The following is a 21,527-nucleotide window of genomic DNA, read 5'->3' as shown; positions in this document are numbered from 1 at the left end:
TGCTGCATCCTTTAGATTCTTGTCATTAGGCAGAAATAGATTCTGATTTACATGTATTTTCCTTAATGGCAAACTATGTATTGAAGAATTTTGTTCAAAGAAACAGCTACAATTCTTTCCAAAATTACAATTTGGTGTCAGGATCTAATGCATTTCTAGTGTGAGTTATCTTTCTGCAAGTGATGAATTCCTACATTGTCTTCATTAGATCATTATCATGCTTTACTTGCATGTTATCTGTTCTTTACTTTTTATATAAAATGTTTGAGAGCATAGCATTTTGAGCAATGGTTCTATTTCCCTGGAAAGCTAAATGGACTTTATTACATTTCTGTAGGAACTTGAACGAGTTACATCGTTGCAAACAAGCCTTCAGTTAGCTGCTGTTATCTGTACAAATGGAAGACGGTATGATATATTTTTGGATTACATTTAATTGCTTTAGAAAGTAACAGAAAAAAGCTTCATAATTGCTTTATTGTTTTGTTTTGTTTCATTTATATAAATACAAAATATATAAAGATATCCTGGGCTATAAGACATTGCTGGCTTATATATCTAGTAGTCCAATTCATCATGCCCAATACAGAGTATGAATATGATTGTTGAATGGAAAGGAATGCCTCCACTCCCAAGTTTAATTTTTATGGGGATAGTTTAATGAATGAAACAGGAAAATAATCCTTGAAATGATCTCTTTTGTCACTGGCATGCATATCTGTATATAACCACCAAGCATTTCCGCTATAATAGATAAGGTTATTTTTTTCATACAAAATTTTAGTTTATTCAAAAAAGATTAAAATAAAAAACACCAAAACATTTTAAAGAAAACAACAGAAAAAATATAATAAGGAGACATTTAAAAAGTGTCTTAAAGAAATTAATAAATATACATCAAGGGTGTCAAACTCAAGGGGTCACAGCGGCGTCACATGATGTATCAGGACTTTTTTCCCTTTTGCTAAACTGGGTGTGACTGTGGCTAGTGTCAGCGTTTCAGAAAACACCCTGCCATTTTCCCATGTGTGGGAAAGTAGGAGGAGGAAAGCCTCCGGCCTAGTATGGCTTCCAAAGCTGACAGCTAGCACATGATGCATCCGGCCTGTGGGCCATGAGTTTGACAGTCCTGATAGACATCTAATGTTCTCCCTAATAGAATGCTGATTAGTATAATACAGCAATTTTGGTTTTTCCCCTCCCCATTGCGTAACAAGCCAAAAGAATTTCAAACTTGTTAAACTACTAAATCTAATGGTTAATAGACAAGAGTCTTAAAAGCATCATGAAGGAATATTATATTTTGTCTCTTCATGCGAGTCCTGACAGTCCTTTCCGCATTTTCATTTGAGTGCCTGTGAACAGATGCCTGTGAAAGTAGTCCTTCAGTTTTTGGAAAAAACAAAAGTTGTACCACCAAATTGATATTTCTCCATGGCAGATGGGGTAAGAAAGGGAAATCCAATTTCACAACTGCATTTTTAGTGGCTTATGAGGTGTGATGCTTAGCATTAACATTTAGCAGCATTTTCTTCTGCTTAATCATTGTTTGAAAGTTTTGAGTTATTACATCATAGCTCCCTGTTAATAATGTCAGTTTCAAGAAAAAGGGTCATGCATTTCACACAAATCAGTTTTTTCCCAGTTTACTATCATTGTATTTTTGGACCAGTGATACACTCTGCTCATGTCAACACAATTATCACCATTAAAAACTTGTGTTTGGTGTTGATTTTAATTGAAGCAACCCCTTTGGCAGTCAAAAAAGTCAACCTTGTTGGGAAATACTCACTTCAAACTTCCATTTCATGAACAATAGCAACATAGCCTTTTCTCACAGCAACTTTCTACCAACTTAATGTTAAAGAATGGATGTTAAATAGACCCCTGACAATTAAACAAATACTTCTCTGACCTTCCATATATAATTTTGTTCTTCGTTAAAATTTATTTGCACAGCATGTGAAGCCATCTTGTTGATGGGCCTAGCATGACATCTGAATGCCGCTTGTAGGTAATTAAGAAAGTATTACTTGTCAACTGTATGGAAATGTATTATTGTATTGAATCTTTTTTTCCCAAGGTTTTGGATGGTATTTGACTGAACTCTGCATTAGCCTCAGATTGAATATTTGAAGATAGTGCAATATGACTTGAAGTTTTTGATAAAAGCTTTGATTTTATTAAAACAAAAATGTTTTATGCAGGCATCTGAATACAGCCAAGGAGGGCTTTACTCAAGCCAGCTTGGGTCTTCTTGCAAATCAACGGAAACGGCAGTTACTAGTTGGGCTGCTAAAATCTCTAAGAACAATAAAAACCCTGGTATGAACAGAACATATAATTGACAAATTAATATCTTAATTTTAGTGCCATATATAATAATACCTTTCTTCTTTAATTTTTAGCAACAGACTGATGTCCGTTTGAGTGAAATGTTGGAGGTAAGAAATAGATGTAATTGAGGTTGAAAAATGTTATTCGTTCTATTTATTCCAAAGATATTAGAATAGCCTTCTTGACATCGTCCAAATTGGAGACTGCAGCTTTCAGAATTCACAGCCAGTATAAGACCATTGCTGTACAAGGTACTAAAAGGTTGTGTAGCTTCTTTTAGAAGGGAGATACATTCTGAGTTATTACTCCATGTCTTGACACCACTTGGCTTTTATTGCCAAGCTTCAGTGATCAGTGTTGGAGGGCATATTCTTACTAAAGCCTGGAGAGGCTTTTGCCCACAGACAGCCACGTAAAATAGTGTTTTCTGGTTGTTGCAGTTAGCAGGAATATAGTGGGCTTCCACAAAGTTTTTTGTCAAACCAATTTCTGATGCATAATTGTGGAGACCTTAGTGGTGTCTGAGCTAAATAACACCAGTGCTAGTAAAGGAGTAGGGTTTGCTCTTATTTTATAATAGTGGTTTGCCCTGTTAATGTTGGTGGCAGTGGACTTGGTGGTTCCTTGATTGGGCTGTTAGTTTGCTTGTTTGTCTCAGTTGATAGTTTCTTGATTAGAGTATTGTTTGCTTCTTGATTGTTGATCTAATGTTAATCTTGGCATTAATCTCTGCTCATCTGGGTGTTGATTTCTGGTGAGGTCTTTTTGTTTCCTTTTTGGCTTTTGGCTTTTTCTTTTGAATGGTATGTAGATATTGTTTATATCTATGTGCCTGTTGATGACCGATTTGCCAGGCTTTCAGGAATTTTCTAGCAATTTTGGGCTTGGCCTGGCCTAGGATGCTCATAGTTTCCCAGTTGAAACTATGGTTAAGTCTATCCATGTATGGTGAAATTAAGAAGTTTTCATTATGTCTTCGGACATGTTGTTGTTGTTGTTCATGTTCTGCTAGTGTTCTGTCTGTTTGTGCTATGTAATGACTGTTGTAGTCTTTACACTGTGTGTTGTGGGTAATTCCTATTTTTTCTTCTTTTGGTTTACTTGGATGTTCTGGAGGGCTTTATTCCATTGTTGTTTTGATGGGGAAATCAGATTGCCCTGACAGAGACCTTCTTTTCATCTAAGTGTTTCTTAGAAATCAATGTTTCTAAACCTCAGCAACTTTAAAGTTGGCTGGACCTTAAGTCCTAGTACTGCTGACTGATGAATTCTGGGAGTTGAAGTCCACACATCTTAAAGTTCCTGAGGTTGAGAAACATTGGTCTATATCTGGGGTGTTAAACTGGCGGCCCGCAGGCTGGATGCATCATGTTTGACACCTTTGGTCTATAGTATCTTACAATGACCTGAAGACTGCAGCTTCATGCAGTGGACCAGTGGTGTTTCATGATTTGCACAGCTAAAAGTCTGAAAGTAAAAAAGCTATGCCATCTTTCATAGCCTCTGCCCAATTGCTTTTTAAAAATATATATTTGATTTCTTACAGGAAGAAGATTATCCAGGGGCTATACAATTGTGCCTGGAATGTCAGAAGGCAGCTAGCACTTTCAAACACTACAGTTGCATAAGGTAACACCAGAGACATTTTGTGAAGCTGATTCTTTCTTGGAATCAAATAGGGTGAACGAAGAAGCAAAGCGGCATTTTACACAGTTGTTAGTTATTTTGAATTTAGTTGGCTTTGATTCTAGAGATTAATTTTCTAATTAGAATAAAAAGAATGGTATACGTATATGTTTAATGCTTTTAAATTGTACTTTAATAAAGTTTCCGAGATGCAAGTCGTGGCTGCTAACTATGACAGTGTACTTGAGTCTTAAGGGGCTTAGTTGTTATGCAACATAGTATTTCTGTTCCAATATTAACTGATTGTTTTATACTGAAGTCTGTAAAATCTCTGCTGCATAAAAACTGTATTTGCAATGCTAAGCATACATCTGGAGACTGGGGCATACTTTAAGATTAGTATGCATGGAGTTGGACTGCGTGGTAGAAATGCTTAGAGTTACTTTGTACATGATGCTAGACCAAAATGTGATTTGTTTATTTTTGGCATGGCATATTATGTAAATCCAGCCTCCGACTTGTTTTTTTGCTTATTTATAAAGTTTATTTTTATAAACTTTATAAATGTTTTTAATTGTAATTTTAATAAAATTACTATAAAGGTAAAGGTTCCCCTCGCAGATATGTGCTAGTCGTTCCCAACTCTAGGGGCTGGTGCTCATCTCTGTTTCAAAGCCGAAGAGCCAGAACTGTCCAAAGACATCTCCATGGTCATGTGGCTGGCATGACTAAATGCCAAAGGCGCACGGAATGCTGTTACCTTCCCACCAAAGGTGGTCCCTATTTTTCTACCTGCATTCTTTACATGCTTTCGAACTGCTAGGTTGGCAGAAGCCGGAACAAACAACGGGAGCTCACCCTGTTACGCAGCACTAGGGATTCGAATGGTTGAACTGCTGACCTTTCGATCGACAAGCTCAGCGTCTTAGCCACTGAGCCACATAAAATAAAAAAAAGCCCCTTAAATATAAAAATTACTTACCTTTAAAATTACTATAAAAATCAGTAAATAAATATTGCTAGGCAATCACATTTTTTATTCAATTTCAGTAGAAACTTGTCCTTTTGCCAGTCCCAAGGAAAACATGGATTTTTTAAGTGTGTTTTAAAAGTCCAACAGGCTTAAAGTTGGTCATCTTTTAAGAAAGGGATTGTTCCAAACAGCAGGTTCTGCTAAGAAGGGACATGCTTTTATGTCCCATTAGATGGCATTATTTCAAGGAAAGGTGATATATAGTAATCTGGATGTTTTAAGAGATTTTGGAATTTTAATATTTCAAATAGACAAAATATGCAAAAGTCATGGACTAACATTGGTCAGATTTTTATGATTGTACATGTAAAGAATTAGATACAATTCTACAGACCTTATTTCACCCAACTGTATTTTATATTTTTTTATTTTCTAAGGATGAAAATGAGAATTTGGTATATCTGAATTGTTAAGCCTATCTTATTTTTACTTTCTCTACTAAACCTTTCCCCTTGCGATTCCTTGAATATTTTGATAAAGATTGCTATTTCTAAATATTTGTAAACTATATAAAAAAGGTACATAGAATCCAAGAAATATGTATTTTGAAGGAATATTAAATTTTACAGAAAAAATATTAAAAATAAGTATTCTGAATTTTTAATACTGATGTAGAAGTGTATTTAAGAATGAATACATGTAAAACTGACATTGATCTGTTCATCCATGTATTTCATCACCTTTTTCTTTATCTTGAAAAAAGAAAGTTAATTTATATGAATATATAATTAATCATGTCAAATACTTTAATACATTGTATTCCCAAAGAAATACTTATATACAAGTATTCCTCGAGTTACAAACGTTCACTTAGTGAATGTTCAAAGTTACGACATCCCCACCAAAAGTACTTACAACCAAGACCCAAAGTTATGTATGTTGCAGCACCACTGAGATCGTTCGCCCTTACGAACAACTGCAGAGACACTGCAACATGCTCCTTTGGTGCCATACCTGAGAGGCTCATGCTGCCCATGTCCATCTCCTGCACAGCCTTGGTGCTAGAGCTCTTGTCCATCCAGGTGGAGAAGTGCCAGGCCAACCTCTTCCTTTCCCCGCAGAGCCCCAGCCTCTCTCACAACTGGTTGCAGTCCTGCCCCACCTCTTGCTGGAGCGCCAAACCCACATGGATTTTACAAATTGCGCTGCTGCGGAACTGGAGAACTTGGCGTGTCACCACCTTGCTCCCCACGCGTGCCAGAAACACTCCTTTTCCAACTTGTAAGAGGCTCCTAAACAAACCTGCTTTCTAGTTCCACCATGTTTCTCTGCCACTGTGGTACTGGAGGGCTTGGTGCGCCATTACCTGCTCCCCTCACTTGCCAGAAGCATTCCTTTTCCAAATTGCAACAAGTTTGTATTGCTAAAACAAACAAACAAACAAAAAAAAGGGGGGGGGAGATCAGCCTTTCCAGCTTCTCGAAAAAAAGTAAAATAAAATAAAAAATCTCATGAAATTGGAAAGGCTGATTTTACCTTTTTTTTTAGCCCCATGAACTTGCCTTGTGGAGTTCCTTGGTCTCTTCTGCTCCGCATTGGGGAAAGTGACAACTTCGGAGGATTCTTCCTTGGTTTCCCTATGCTTTTCTTCCTTTTGCAACACAGTTTTTCCATTTCTCCACAGAAAGAAGGGTGTCTTGAACTGCAGGGAGAAATGCAGTGGATCTGGAAAGCAGGTCTGTTTAGCAGCCCCTCTTGAAATTTGAAAAAAGAGTGCTTTTAGCAAGCGAGGCGTGCCAAGCTCTCCAACTCCATGGTGGTGCAATTTGTGAAATCAGGACGGTTTCGGCACTACAGCAAGTGGCAGAGCAGGGCCGCGTCCACTTCTGAGAGAGTCTAGGGTTTGGCAGAGAAGGGGAGAGGCTAGCCTGGCATTTCTCTGCCTGGCTGGACAAGGCCTCCAACACCCAAATCTGGGCAGGAGGAGAGAGTGGGTAGTGCAGGGATCTCAAGCATGGTGCCAAAGGTAAGTTAGCGGTTGGTGAGGGGGTGGAGAGGAAAAATCCAAGCAGCAAGAGGTGGGAAGAGGAGCACTGAATCTCTCAGTGGGTGAGGAAAGGCCTTTGGTGCTGAACACTGTGGTCTTCTCCCTGCACTAGTCTTTCTATGGTCTTCCCCACTCCTGAGATACCCCATTTGCTCTTAACGACCTGCGCATTTGATTAACTGCAGGGATGAGGCTCATTCTTTTAATTGGCAGACTCCATTACATTCATAACTCGAGGATTACCTGTATACAGCCTACTTTCTTTAGCATACAAAATTTCTAGCTGAACTTTCTTTTCCTCAATGGAATGGTGCTGTTTTCTTTTGATTATTTTCTAGCAAATAGAGACTAAAATAAACTGGAGTCTTAATATGCTTTAATTGTTCCAATAAATGAAAGCCACAAGTGAGTAGTTTTAGCGTAATTAATTACATCGCTGAAAGGCCAAATAATTATTCTGAGAACAGTTGTAACTTATTTGTTTCGTGTTAGGGATTTGAGATATGAACCATAGATTTCCATCAGTTAACTTTGATATGAATAAAGTGGCTTTCTGGCAGTTTATATAGATGTTTCTTTTTTAAAGGATCCCAAACTCTAGAATGGAATATAAGCTCAATTTATAAAAAATAGACAGCTTGTCATCTGCTTTTTTCTTTGGTTGCTCCTATTTTTCCCCACTTCATGAGAAACGGAGTTGAGAAAGTGTCCTTTCTGAGTGAATGGATACTTATTTCTATATTGTGACTCTGTCCAGTCTCAGAGGCTGAATGTGTCTCAGTAAGGTCTATGACTCTATGTGATGGTGCATAAGGTCAGGAAGATGATGATTTTGACGAATTGTTAGCAATAAGACTGTTTCTTCCCAGTTTTTTAAAAAATTCCTTATCATAGTTTATTGAAAGTTAATTTTTTAATTAGTATGTTTTTATTTTCAATTGTTTTCAATAGTTTTATGCTTGATATTTTGTTGCTTTATGAACAAGTACCTTTTATTGCAGCAATTCTATAGGGGTTCTAGTTTTAGCCTATTTTACTTCTAGTTACCGTATTTTTCAGTGCATGACGCACTTCTCCCCTCCCCCCCAAAAAGTGGGTGGAAAGTCTGTGTGTCTTATAGAGTGAATGTTGCTGAAGCCCTGCCCACCTACTGGCCCCCAGCAATTTGCCTCCTTATAGCAAACAGCCTGGTCAGCTTCAGCACAGCCTGATTTAGCATGAGCAGCTGATTGGCGGTTGGATTGGCCTCCCAGAATACTACTTATCAGCTGTTCCAGGTTGCGGGGATTCCCCCATCTCCATCTCCACCTATTGCTGCCTCCGCCTATTGCAGCCTCCATATGCCCCATTTTCGACCTCCATACGCCCCATTTTTAGCCTCTGCACGGCCCATTTTTGGCCCGTTCCAGGCAGTGGGGATAGGTGGGGGCGACAATCCACACCACCTGGAACAGGCCAAAAATGGGACGTGCAGAGGTCAAAAGCAGGACGTGTAGAAGCCAAAAATGGGGATTGCAGAAGCGGCGATTGGTGGCAGCGGCAGTGAGCGGCAATGGCAATGGGCAGTGGTGATCAGCCTGGAACAGCTGATAGGCAGTATTCTGGGAGGCTGATCCAATTACCAATCAGCTGCTTGTGCTAAATCAGGCTGTGCTGAAACTGACCAGGCTGTTTGCTGCAAGGAGGCAATTTGCTGGGTGGCAAAGGCAGAAGCAGATTTTTTTTTCTTGTTTTCCTCCCCAAAAGCTAGGTGCATCTTATAGTCTAGATTATTTTATAGTCTGGAGTATTTTATAGTCTGAAAAATATGGTAGGTTTAATTCATCTATTACAGGTAATCCTCAATTTACGAGTACAATTCAGCCCAAAATTTTCATTGCTAAGCATGATGGTTGTCAAGTGAGTTTTGCCCCATTTTATGACCTTTCTTGTCACAGTTCTTAAATGACACACTGCAGTTGTTAAGTTAGTAATGTGATTGTTAATTGAATCTGGCTTCCCCATTGACTGCATGTCAGAAGATCACAAAAGGTGATCTCATGACCTTGGGACACTGCAGCCATCATAAATATGCCAGTTGCCAAGGGTCCAAATTTTGATCACATGACCATGGGGATGCTACAACAGTCATAAGTGTCAAATACAGCCATAAATCATCTTTTTCAATGCCACTGTAACTTTGAATGGTCACTAAAGAAATGAAAGTCGAAGGTTACCTGTGTACAGGGATATATTATATTTTTACTGTATAGCTTTGATTCTACTTACTATTCTTATGTTTGGTATATACCGTGGGTGTCAGACTTGCCACATCATGTTGCCATTTTTTCCCATTAGCAGAGCTGGCCTGCATGTGACGCATCTGGCCCACCGGCCACCAGTTAGATACCCCTAGTATATACTATGACAGCTTTAACTACACCATGATTGATTTTATATGATTTTCCCTTCTCATATTATTTATTTTTCAGGTTGTAGTGTTCCATTCTGGTTTCTGGCTGTAATAAAAAATTAAGTTCAGTAGAATATCTCAACATGCACAGAATTAAGCTGAGATAATTTTAAGTTTCTTATGTTTCTTTGTTTTCCTGGACTGAGTTTTTTTTGTTAAGAGTATACTCCAAAGTCATTTCTGTGCTCCTCTACATCAAAAAGTTATTTAGCTTTTGATGGATCTCAGTTCAGAAAGAGAAAGAATCCCTTGAATTAATTTTAACACTTATGACTCTAGACACATCCATGTAGTTTTCTTACCAGCAGGATGGAATTAGTGGGTCATTGTCTTTTCTGATTTGTTTTTTCAACTTTCTAGTCTGATCTGCAACCCTGGTTTCTGATAGTCTCTCATTTAAATAGGTGTAATTCTCCTGAGCCTTTCTGGAATGAGCCAGTTTAGGCTAGATGCTATCACCTGCTATAGTAGACCTTTATTAATGTTATAAGATTGCTGAATTTTGAAAATTATTTAGTGGACTGCCCATTTTATTGTTTGGTTTATCCAAATTATACTGTTTCTACCTCAAAGGATAAAATAACTGTTTGGCTCTCGGATGTTTTAGTGTAAAATGTATTGTGCATAATATTTTAGAAGAATGATCTTAAAAGATTTCTGAAATGATACTAATATTCATCGTAATTTGAAAAAAATTACAGCTTCTGAAATTTGAAAACCTTGTGACTTCTAATTGTTGTCTTTTGTTTTGCAGTGAACTGAATTCAAAATTACAGGACACCTTGGAGCAAATTGAGGTGAGTTTAGTTGAGTGTAAGTAGTTTCACCCATTAAATAATAAAAGTATTTTCATCATGCTAGATCAGACTGAAATCCTATCTATTCCAACATTCTGTTCCCAGAGAATTTAATCAGATGCAGGATGTAAGTTCAATAGCTCTTTTCCTACTATTGTTTCTTATGCTGACTTTGAACTAAAGATAACCTGCAGTATAGGCATTTGGATTAATAGCTTTAAGATCCAGAAATTTGCTAAATTACAAAAGCCTTCTAGTTTGATAGTTGTCATCATATTTTAACAAACACTTCCATCATTTCATTATTGGTATGTACTATCCGCCCAGTATTTTACACACAATTTAGATTCATTGTGTACAGTAATCCTACTTCTGTTATAATTAGGGTTTTCAGAAAATGGAAGAAACCTCCATATCCAGTTTCTCCTCAACCTACATAATTTACATGCCTTTATCATAGCCCATACTTACATTTTAATTAAACACTAAAGCTGTAAAGCTCATGAGGAATTAATAATTTCATAGACCATTTAGCCTACTCAATATTCCAAAAGTAAGTTCTTCATACCTTTGTTTGAAGGCACTTTGTTTTATCGTGAACAAATGCATCAAATATATTTTAATTGTAGTTTTTTAAAAATAGTATTTTTGCTAAATACTAAATGATTTTTACTTTACAGGAGCAGTTAGATGTTGCACTTTCTAAAATATGCAAAAACTTTGACATAAACCATTATACTAAGGTGCAACAGGCATACAGGCTACTTGGAAAAACACAGGTCAGTATTCTCTTGTTCATATTGCATCCCGATATGCAGTGGGTTAGCCTGTCTTAATATTTCACACTTGTGACCATGCAGCATACCCATAGTCATGTGATCACAATTCAGGCACTTAGCAACTGATATGTGTTTAGGTCAATTACAACATCCTAGTGTTTAGTGATCACCATTTGTAACATTCACAGCTGGCTTCTGACAAGCAAAGTCAATGGGGAAACCAGATTCTCTTAACAACTGCATGATTTACTTAATTGCAGAGAGAGAGGGAGGGAGGGGAGGGAGGGAGGGAGAGAGCATGACTGAAGGAAAATTGAGTCTTGGAAATGAGAAGCCTTATTCGAATGTTCATTCATGGCACCCAAAATCAATTTTAAATCATGTGCATATTTCTTTTTAAAAGAACTAACTTTGCATTTAATTCTCCCTGGAGAAATAGATTAGATTCATAAATGATTAAAGCATAGCCTCAGAATGTCAATGTAAGAAGAGCAAAATATATTTGTTCCTCTTAGTTCAATAGTGTGTTCTTTCATGGTTCATCTCTGTTTTATCTTACAATTATACATTTCTCTGGAGGGAAAAATACACTTTTGACTGGGAAACATTCAATTGCTAATTTCTGATACTATTCATGAATGGAAAAATGGGAGTGTTTTGAGATCTATATTGAGGTGGGAGCAAAATATGACTCATTCTAATTTTGGGAATGTCATTATTATTCACTTCTGGGAAAGAAAACCTAGGAAAAGAAACGTGGAAACGCTTGACTTTTAATTTTCATTTGAATATAAAGAGATACAGATTATCAAATTTTCTATAATGTGTGGGAAAGTGTGCTTTGAAGTCCATAGTGGAAGAGCCTCTGTGGTTAGAGTGCTGTATTGCAGGCCACTTCTGCTGACTATCAGCTGCCTGCAATTTGGCAGTTCAAATCTCACCAGGCTTAAGGTTGACTCAGCCTTCCATCCTTCTGAGGTGGGTAAAATGAGAACCCAGATTGTTGGGGAAAATATGCTGACTCTGTAAAACTGCTTAGAGTGGGCTGTAAAGTACTATAAGTCTAAGTGCTATTGCTATTGCTATAGTGCTGTCTGAGCTTGGTTCTTAGTTTGCAGCTGTTTCGTTGTGCAATTAGGTAATATCAGTGTGAATGAATTCGAGATTTGCTCCCTATTTATATACAGTATCTTATCCTGCCAGTTTTTGTGGCAGTATGGTTCCCTGCTTAGTGATTCCTTGATTAATGTATTGTTTCCTACCTGATTGTTTGACTACTTATGCTATTATTACTTAGGTGGGTAATGATCTGCAAACAAACCAAATTCAGAAAGCGCCAAGAATTTAATAGTTTAATCCTGAGCTATAGATATATAAATAAGTTCACTTTGTTGGAGTTGCAGAGTGTCCAAATAAAATTAGGGAACTGAATGATTATATGATGCCTTTAAATCCTCCTTCATCTCTATCCAGACAGCCATGGACCAACTACATATGCACTTTACTCAAGCCATTCACAATACAGTATTCCAGGTTGTTCTAGGGTATGTTGAATTGTGTGCAGGAAACACCGACACCAAATTTCAGAAGCTTCAATACAAGGATCTTTGCACAGTATGTAGTTCTATAGTGGTTTTGAACATTTAATGTTTGCATATGCTGATGTGCCTACCTATTTTCAAAAGCAACCTTTTAAAATTAAGTCCATATTTAATTTGGGATAAAATGTGTCAGAAAGATAAAGTATGATAAGATGGATAGTTAAATTAAAAAGCATATTTATTTATAAATGTGTAAAGTCAGCCCTCTCAACTAACAACAGAGCAGCAAGCAATATAGAAAACATAAAGTAGCGCAAAATGGAGTAAAAATAGTGCAAAACAATGCAATGCCAATGCAGTGTAAAGCGATAAGGCCCATAGCAAAACATTTCCCATAATAAATCATAAAGCATGTATGTCTGAACTAATATCCTAGCCTTACTGCCTGAGAGAAAAATAAGAAAGGCCATCAGAATTTCTGGGAGGGGGCAGTTTTACAAGGTAGAACTACTTAATGAAGTACTTGCGTGGAGTTTACCAAGAAATCCCTAAACTATAGGCTAGACCCGGAAACTAAAAAAAGTAAATTCCCCCCCCCCCAAAAAAAGCAGCAATGGGACATTTAATACCAGGAAGTCTTTAAATTTCAAAGAAGTGTTTGCATATGGATCCTGGAATTCTTACTTAATTAAGCACAATCATCAGATTTAGTGGGAAGTGACTTTTTTAGGAATTGAATTAATTCTTAATAGCATTTATTTTGAAAACCTGGAGAAAATTATATTTATTGTACCTAGCTTGTTTGGAGCATTTAAAACACATATTTTTCTTTAAAAGAACACATAAATGTCCCATGTTCTTAATTTAAGCAGGCTAATTGACAAAGTAGGAAGAATCCTTCAGATTTTGCTAGTGCCTGTTGACTTTTCAGACTAATGGTCTATTTAAAGCCTGCTAATTACTGCAGTAGTAACAATCCATGAATGTTTTTTGGGGAAATTTATGTCACTTAGTAAATACAAGAGTTACAAATATTTTATATTAAATGGAAAGTGGTCTGTTTTATCATTGGAAAAGAATTGGTTGTTTTGTTTCGTTTTAAAAAATTGCAATCCATTTCAGAAGTTTTATGGAGATTTTCAGTCATGTCCCAAAGGTGCTTTTTCAAGAGACAACTAGTTGTTCTGATTTTTCTTTGAAGATGTTTTGCTTCTCATCCAAGAAGCTTCTTCAGCTCTTCAGAAATGTCTTCAAAAAAACCCCAGAAAGTCAAGTTGCTTCTTAAAAAAGCACCTTTGGGACAACCCATTTTATAACTTGAAGCCTGATGAACAAGAGATAAATGTTCATGTTTTAAGAAGAAAAAAGAAAAAAGTGAGGAGGTTGGGTGTCCCCTTAAGAAGAAATTGTTAACTATTCCATCTGTATCAGACAGACATATGTATTATTAAATTACAGAAATATATATGCAGCTTATCGTTTTTAATGTTTGTTTATTTGTGTCGGAAGCATTACAGTTAAAATTAAGGCATACTAAGTGACATAAAATTTAAAATACAAAATGCAAGATTAAAATATGTACAAGTTAAACAATCATTTTTAATTGTTGTTTTGTGCTAATAGTTAACACACACACACACACACACATATATGGCATTATTTTTGAATTAAGAAAGCACGGTACTTTAACAGGCCTGTTTTGTGTATTGCACAGCACATTACATCAGACAGTTACATTCCATGCCTTGCTGATTTGTGCAAAGCTCTATGGGAGGTCATGCTGAGTTATTATCGGACAATGGACTGGCATGAAAAATATGACCATGGGGAGTCTCCTTCATCTTCTGGTAGGAAATGCCTCTTGCTATTTTCAGTTTCCAAGCATAAAAATTGGAGTGGAGCCCATCTGATCTGTTTTGAACAACATGGTCAATGTGTGTCCATTGTTTCAGTGGGAAGCTGCGTGTCTTAGTTTAAGGAACATGTACCAAATGGTTGTTGTATTTTATATTCAGCATCTTTTATGATTAATTAGCATTTTCTTTGGCACATCTAATCATTTGTTACTTCTTTTGCTACAGGCCATTAACTTTTATTTGGGCATAGATTTAGGGGCTTAATTATACTTAGCATGCTTGGCTAATGCAAACAATGCACAACTTGTGGTCCCAGAATCTCCTATTCTGAAAGTAATGACTTCACAAATTCAAAAATGTAATATAAATATTAGGACCTTCAGATCTACCCTCTGCTATTAAACTCACTGGAAGACTTCGAACAAGTTCATTTTCTCTCAGAGCGATTTACTTACATATTTGCAGTGGTGAAATTAAAGGTGCCATGTACATCACATATAAATTCCCAGAAGAGAGATGAGATTAGCTTTACTTCGTTTAATTAATTGTCCTGGATCCACCCACTCCTTTTTTGCTTCTACCATGTTATTCATAGGCTAAATGTAATCCTTAGCTTGAAAATGTGTTGTATCTCAGGTCTCACATACACTGTAAGGCTGAAGTCCAGAACCCATTTATTAGGGGGTTATATTTGTTGAACATAGTAAAGTATTTTATTCCACTTCTATGAGTGAGAGGAGGATAAATGATTAAATGAGCATCATGTTCTTGTGCAGGCTCTGCTGCTTTGGTACATTTTGTCAGTTTGACAGACTCATTGGATTTGAGAGTATCTATTACATGGTTATTTTTTAACTGATGCAGTGAGGCATCAATGAGGCAGTGAGCATTGGGCCACATTCAGTAGCATATTGGAACAGATCTGTAAGCTCTTTAAAACAGAGCTAGTTTATTCTTAATTGTAGTCAGACTCCTTACCATCAGGACTCATCAATCCCAGCCAGCAGATTAGTAAAGGATAATGTGAGATATATTCTAGCTGTGTCTACTCACAGATTCTCTGTTTTAAGTTATAAAACGTAAGACTTTGTTTATAGTGTTCAATTTCTGTTTGGAGATGTTGAAGATTCAAAAGAAATAAAATGAATCTACAGTGCATGAAATCTTTGATATTTTTTTTTGTAAAACTCAATTTTCTCCTCATTTCTGATGCCTGAAATTAAATGTGTAAATTAAATTATATTTTAGATGGAAATAACATCCTGGATACTGAGGACACCAATTTTGATCGCAGCTATGTGAAAAAAAAATTAGAGCATGGGCTTTCACGAATATGGCAGGTTTGTTTGAAATTTGATCCATCAAAATAAGATTAATTTCCATGCATGATTTTAAATGACATGCTTAAAAAATGGAAAAAGGATTATTGATTTATCTTAAAATGACAGATTTTCCCTGGGGAAAGAATATCAGTTAAAAGTCTTTGTTTTCTATGTATTTATTTTACGCTGTTTTGATATCTTATTCAAGCTTTTGTATTGAGTGCAAGGTGATTAATCTTATTGATGTTTTATCTTGTTTTCATACTGAATTCTTTGTGAAGGAAGAAAGAGTGAAGCCTAGCTTATACTGCAGCAACATTTTTGTTTTATGCATCGAAACTCTGCTTAATGCCGTTTTGAAATTTCAATTATTGCAGTGCAGTACTCCGGAGTTGTGTGCCACAGATTCAAGGGAATTGAAATGAATAATCATGAGCTTTCTTTCCAAATCTTGGGTTTTGAATCTTTAGTTTTTGTAGTCTTGAAATTCTAAGACTGAGGCCTTCTTTCTAGACCATGCTGATGACCCTAAATTTTGTTGGCCATCATGTTGCTGTGAAAAAAAATTCTCAACTTCGTTTTTGTAGTCTGATAACAATTGCTAGCAAATTCCAGCTCTTGGAACTTTCATCCTGCTGTCAACAATTTAAAGGACGCATCTTACAGCATCTTCCATTGTTGAAGGAAAGAAACCTATTCCTGTGAAATGCCAACCTTGACAGCAATTTCCCTTCAGTAATTCACTTATTGACTTTAAACAGTTCATCAACCTTTCTCACGTGAAACTAATTGTTTGGTGTCATAGGTCATCCACTTAATTCTTGATCCACAAATAGCTCTTCCCAGTTTAACATTTTTTCTATTGTTTGATACAGCAGTGCACACTACTCGTGTCAACACAGCCATCACCATGAACAATCAGTATCTGGTGGTGAATTCCATTTAGAGGAACCCTTTTGGTAGTAAAAAACATAATCACTGCATTGTTTAGAGTACACTCATAAGTATTTACTGCAGAACTCCATTTCATGAACAATAGCAATAGTCTTTTCTCATAGCAACTTTCTCCAACTAAAGTGGAAGAACAGATGCTAAAAAACACACAAGATTTTCTACTGCATCTGTTCTCTGATTTTTTTGATGATTTATAACATTAAGGGCATTACTTTTTATTCAGCCATCTGGTTTTTTTTATCTGTCTGTGCTTGAACTAACAGTTGGTTATAAATATTTATTTAGTATCTGAAGAATAACCCTAAACTGCTATAATCAAGCTGAATTTTCACAATGTTATCAATCCTACATTTAAATTTTAAAAAAATCTTTATTGCTTGAATTTCTGAATAAAATATAACAGCAGTGTGAAGTGTGAACAAGACCCACACATACAGAGTTCAAGCTAACTCTGTAGTATTATTAGCCACCCAGAGTAGCCTTATCAGGAAGATGGCAGCATATAAATTTAATAAATAAAAACATGTTCTGTCTATACATTTTTGAGATTGCACAGTGATTCCAGGCTAGCTCCATGCTTGATCCCTCCCTGCCAGACTGGGTGCTTCCAACAAGTAAGCAGCAAGGGACAGACAGTAAACTATGTTAATATTAATTTTAATTTTAAACTGAGTTTAAATAAACAACTATCCTCCAAATATGGGGATCTCTGATGAATTTCAGCTGATGAGCAAACAATGATATCATCCCAAGATTTCTCCTTCTTTATGCTTTGTGATTGTTTAATTATAAATAGATAATACAGCAAATTATTATTTCTCTAATATTCCAGCCTTTTTGTTTTTATATAGGATGTCCAATTGAAAGTGAAGACCTATTTGCTGGGCACCGATATGTCTAACTTCAAATATGATGACTTTATATTTGTACTGGATATTATCAGCAGGTAATTGGGATAAAATCTATTTTAAGGAAATGTTATCAAAACAATTATGCAGAATAGGTTGTCATGGTTCTGTATATAATACTGTATAGGAGATAAACTTGCTGCTCATTACTTAGCTCATTTGGCTATAAATAGGACAATCTTCTGAAGCTCTTAGTTATATTATAGTTTAACTTCCTCCACATTAGTGCTCTACTACAATCCCTTAGCCTGCAAAGAGGATCAATTTATTCAAATAAATTTGATATACCACCTTAGGTAACTTTCCGTTATTTTCATGCAATAAAAACATAGAAAATGAGACCAAAACACCCTTTATAAATTATAAACATTTCTGAAAAGGCTTAAGTGTAATGAATAGGAATCAGCCTCTTTTTCCAGTTGCTCCATAGAAAAGTTTCTACATCCACAGTAGGTCTGCAAAAGATTTTCCTTTGGATATCTTATGTGGAAGACATAGACAGGCATAGATGATTCTGCTAGTAATTTGGATCCAAGAGATACAAAGCTTTATATGCTATAATGAATTGCTTGGGAAACAACTGATGATAGATTCACCTGTTTCCACTTTGAAGTGATGTGATATCTCCCCAAAAAAATAATTTACCGCCTCTGCAGCCATATATTCAATTAGCTACAATTTTTATACTGCAGTAATCAAGCATTGAAACTATTAGCAACTATGTAATTATTGATCAGCATTGACGTAATGTAAGAATGATCCAAGAAGATTGTTGTGAGTCCAAATGTTCTGATTTTCAGGATTTATAAATGTGGATCTTACATATTTAGAAATAAACGCCTTATTCAAATCAGATTAAGGTTCTCACTAAATTAAGTTTTATCTATGCTGCTGTTGTAGGCAAGTTAATATTGCAATATTTTGCAATATGCCTTTAATTAGAAAGCCTTTTGGGAAAGCTATTTCAAAACTTTAAGAAATCTTTCTAGATCTGCAGAGATTAGAGACCCATAAAAGATAAGAGTATTTAAAAATATTTATAGTTACATAGTGTAGTGAATGCTTAATTGCAATATTACTTCTACTAGGCTGGTGCAAGTTGGAGAAGAATTTTGTGGCAGCAAGTCAGAAGTGTTGCAAGATTCCATTAGAAAACAAAGTGTTAATTATTTCAAGAATTATCACAGGTAAGTTCTACAATTTTTTCAGTTGTAGAAATTTAATAATTAATATAATGGAAACAAATTATAAAGCACATGCTTATGCATCCCACATTATGTGGTGTCCCTATAATAAGAAAAAGCAAAGTGAATACTTCATATAAAATGTGTAAATTAACATAAATTTTTCTCTAAAAAGGATGTCATTTTTCCCCCAAAATGAAGTGATATGAGAATTGACATCTATTAATGTAGATTCTTTATTTGTCTTGATCAGTCTTGCCAAATATGGCTAGTAGTAGCTCTCAGGAATTCTTGCCAAGCTTTTTCCTATCATTATAAGTGGCAGAAATTAAATCAGACTTTGAGTAATAACTTCTGACTATCTGACTGTTAATTTAAGAATATATGCCTACATAATTCCAATGTACAGAATATAGCCTAATCCCCAATTCCTTTTGTATGTTAGGCTAAGTCAAAAATAAAAGAACCATAATATAGACTGCTTTTATTATAAAAAAAAGTATCTTTCTTTTTCTAGCAATGAAGAATGTTAAACTACTGGTTAATTAATCTCATGTTTTACTCTAAAGTTTGTACACAGGTCTTCAGGTCAACCTTAATAATGACTGTTGGACAAATCCCTGCAGTTTTCTTGGCAAGTGTTTTGGAAGTGGTTTGTCATGGAGAGACAGTGACTGTTCCAAAGTTACACAGTTGGCTTCGTGCCTAAGACAGCTAGAAATCATGATTTCCTTATTTCTAATCTGGCATTTTTAACCAGAACACCAAACTTGACTCTCACTTTAGACTTAAAAATTCATTTACATTACTATTTCTGGTTGTTAGGCTGCTGGTTGATCTGAGTCTCTTACAGATATCTGTTGTTCAGTTTTTGTTCAGCAAAATTATTCAGTTTTTATAGTTTCTAAAGGAAAATGGTAAAAGAAAAATACATTATTTGCTAGATATTTTCAAAACTGTTTCAACTTTATGTTTTAGCTTGGTGAGCAATTTCAAGAAGAAATAATTCAATGTTTTTGTAAGCCACCTGGAGTCACTGAGAGTCAGTTGGGTTGCTATGTACCATATTTTCCAGACCATAAGACTCACTGGAGATAAGACGCACCAAGATTTTGAAGCGGAAAACAAGAAAAAACCCTAGTTTTTGGCCTCTGCGCATCTGGTTTTTGCCCTCTCCAGAGCCCAGGAGCACTCTGCAGGCCTCCCAAATCCTCTGCACATCCGGTTTTTGTGAAAAATGGGCCTGTTTTTACAAAAAATGGACTCGTTCTTGCCTTTCCAAACCCTCCACTTGTCCCATTTTGCTCTCCCCAACCCCCAGGAGCACTCTGATGCCTCCCAAATCCTCTGCGCATCCCATTTTTGGCAAAAATGGGATTCACGGTGTGTGTGTGTGTGTGTGTGTGTGTGTGTGTGTGTGTGTCGGGAGGCCAAAAATGGCCGTATTCGATCTATAAGACACACTGATATTTCAACCCTCTTTTGGGGGGGGGGGAGTGCATCATACTCTGAAAAGTATAGTAAATTTTCATAAATAAAATGTCATTTATTTTAATAAACAATAATATAATTATTCTTCATTATAGTGTTTTTCCAATTTCTTTTTACTGTTGCTAATTGTTTTTATGCTAAGAGTGATGCATACATTGATTTTATTTTTGTAATTGTGCTTTAACTGTCTTCTAATCAGAGGGAAATTATTGCATTTCTTTTGGGGAGTAAAGATTGTAGTTTTTAGAAAATCTTACATGTACTTGGGAAAATTCCATAAGGAAAGCTAACTGGAAAGAGATTAAAAGGCTAATCAAGTATTGTTCCCATTTTGTTTCCTGATGACTGTTATTCAAAGGCTCAGTGCTTCTAGTTGGGAAGTTAGAATGTGATGCCTGTAAGGAATTATATCATAACGTTATTTGCATTATGAAGCTATAGTTCTTTATTTAAATTACTCATAGCTTAGTTTCATTGAATGATCCTAGTGGAAACAGAACCAACCAACCTCCATCTATCTTTCCCCTATCATGTATAACCATGTTGCCCTGGTGAAGGCTTTGCTTCTTTTTTGCTATTTTTTCTAAAACAAGCTACACGGTGTGCTTTTGCTGACACTAATTATTTATTTCAGAACTCGTCTTGAAGAACTGCGAATGTTCTTAGAGAATGAGACTTGGGAACTTTGTCCTGTTAAATCAAGTTTCAGCATATTGCAACTTCATGTAAGTCTAGACCATTTCAAACACAGAAAGATTATGTCTGCTTTGATCAAGGCTGCCACATAGTATTATTGAAATCTTGTATCATATACCTTTCCACTCATTAACTTTTCGGGCATCACTATAATGGTTTCCATGGATCTCTAAACTCTCACCAAAATAGCTAAGAGAAAGTGTGTGGAACTAACCAAGCCCAAACCATGTTCAGCATTAATAAACTAGTTACATCTTTTGCTGAAGGGAACTATGGAATTGCCAATTGTTCCTAGCTAGTGATAGCATTAACTTTCAACATCTCTGAAAAATGGTGGAGATATACTGTCAGACTCCATGAGTGAAGGATAACCCATGAGGCATCTCTTCTGGGAATAAGAATAGAATATATATTTTTTTTATTGGCCAAGTGTGATTGGACACACAAGGAATTTGTCTTGGTGCATATGCTCTCAGTGTACATAAAAGAAAAGATACGTTCATCAAGAATTCTAAGGTATAACACTTAATGATAGTCATAGGGTACAAATAAGCTATCGGGAAA

General features: G+C 35.9%; 1 protein-coding gene across 3 annotated transcripts in view; it reads left to right on the top strand.

Moving 5' to 3' along the window:
• The window catches only part of VPS50 (VPS50 subunit of EARP/GARPII complex), a 68,672-nt gene that overhangs the window by 10,872 nt on the left and 36,273 nt on the right, over nt 1-21,527 (top strand). For 2 of the 3 annotated variants that reach the window (XM_058183016.1, XM_058183015.1), the window contains 12 exons: nt 338-408; nt 2,208-2,325; nt 2,409-2,444; nt 3,884-3,966; nt 10,190-10,232; nt 10,913-11,011; nt 12,485-12,625; nt 14,267-14,399; nt 15,657-15,748; nt 17,536-17,630; nt 18,681-18,779; nt 20,902-20,992. In XM_058183016.1, the coding sequence (XP_058038999.1) occupies nt 338-408; nt 2,208-2,325; nt 2,409-2,444; nt 3,884-3,966; nt 10,190-10,232; nt 10,913-11,011; nt 12,485-12,625; nt 14,267-14,399; nt 15,657-15,748; nt 17,536-17,630; nt 18,681-18,779; nt 20,902-20,992 (1,101 nt within the window). Of the gene's footprint in view, nt 1-337; nt 409-491; nt 1,447-2,207; nt 2,326-2,408; nt 2,445-3,883; nt 3,967-10,189; nt 10,233-10,912; nt 11,012-12,484; nt 12,626-14,266; nt 14,400-15,656; nt 15,749-17,535; nt 17,631-18,680; nt 18,780-20,901; nt 20,993-21,527 lie in introns of those variants that run through there. The other variant, XM_058183017.1, reaches the window with a different exon arrangement.

The sequence above is a fragment of the Ahaetulla prasina genome, chromosome 4 (genome assembly GCF_028640845.1).
Source record: "Ahaetulla prasina isolate Xishuangbanna chromosome 4, ASM2864084v1, whole genome shotgun sequence".
NCBI classification, from domain to species: Eukaryota; Metazoa; Chordata; class Lepidosauria; order Squamata; family Colubridae; genus Ahaetulla; species Ahaetulla prasina.
Note: the sequence above shows the minus strand (reverse complement) of the source record. Positions and strands in the feature narration are given on the sequence as shown.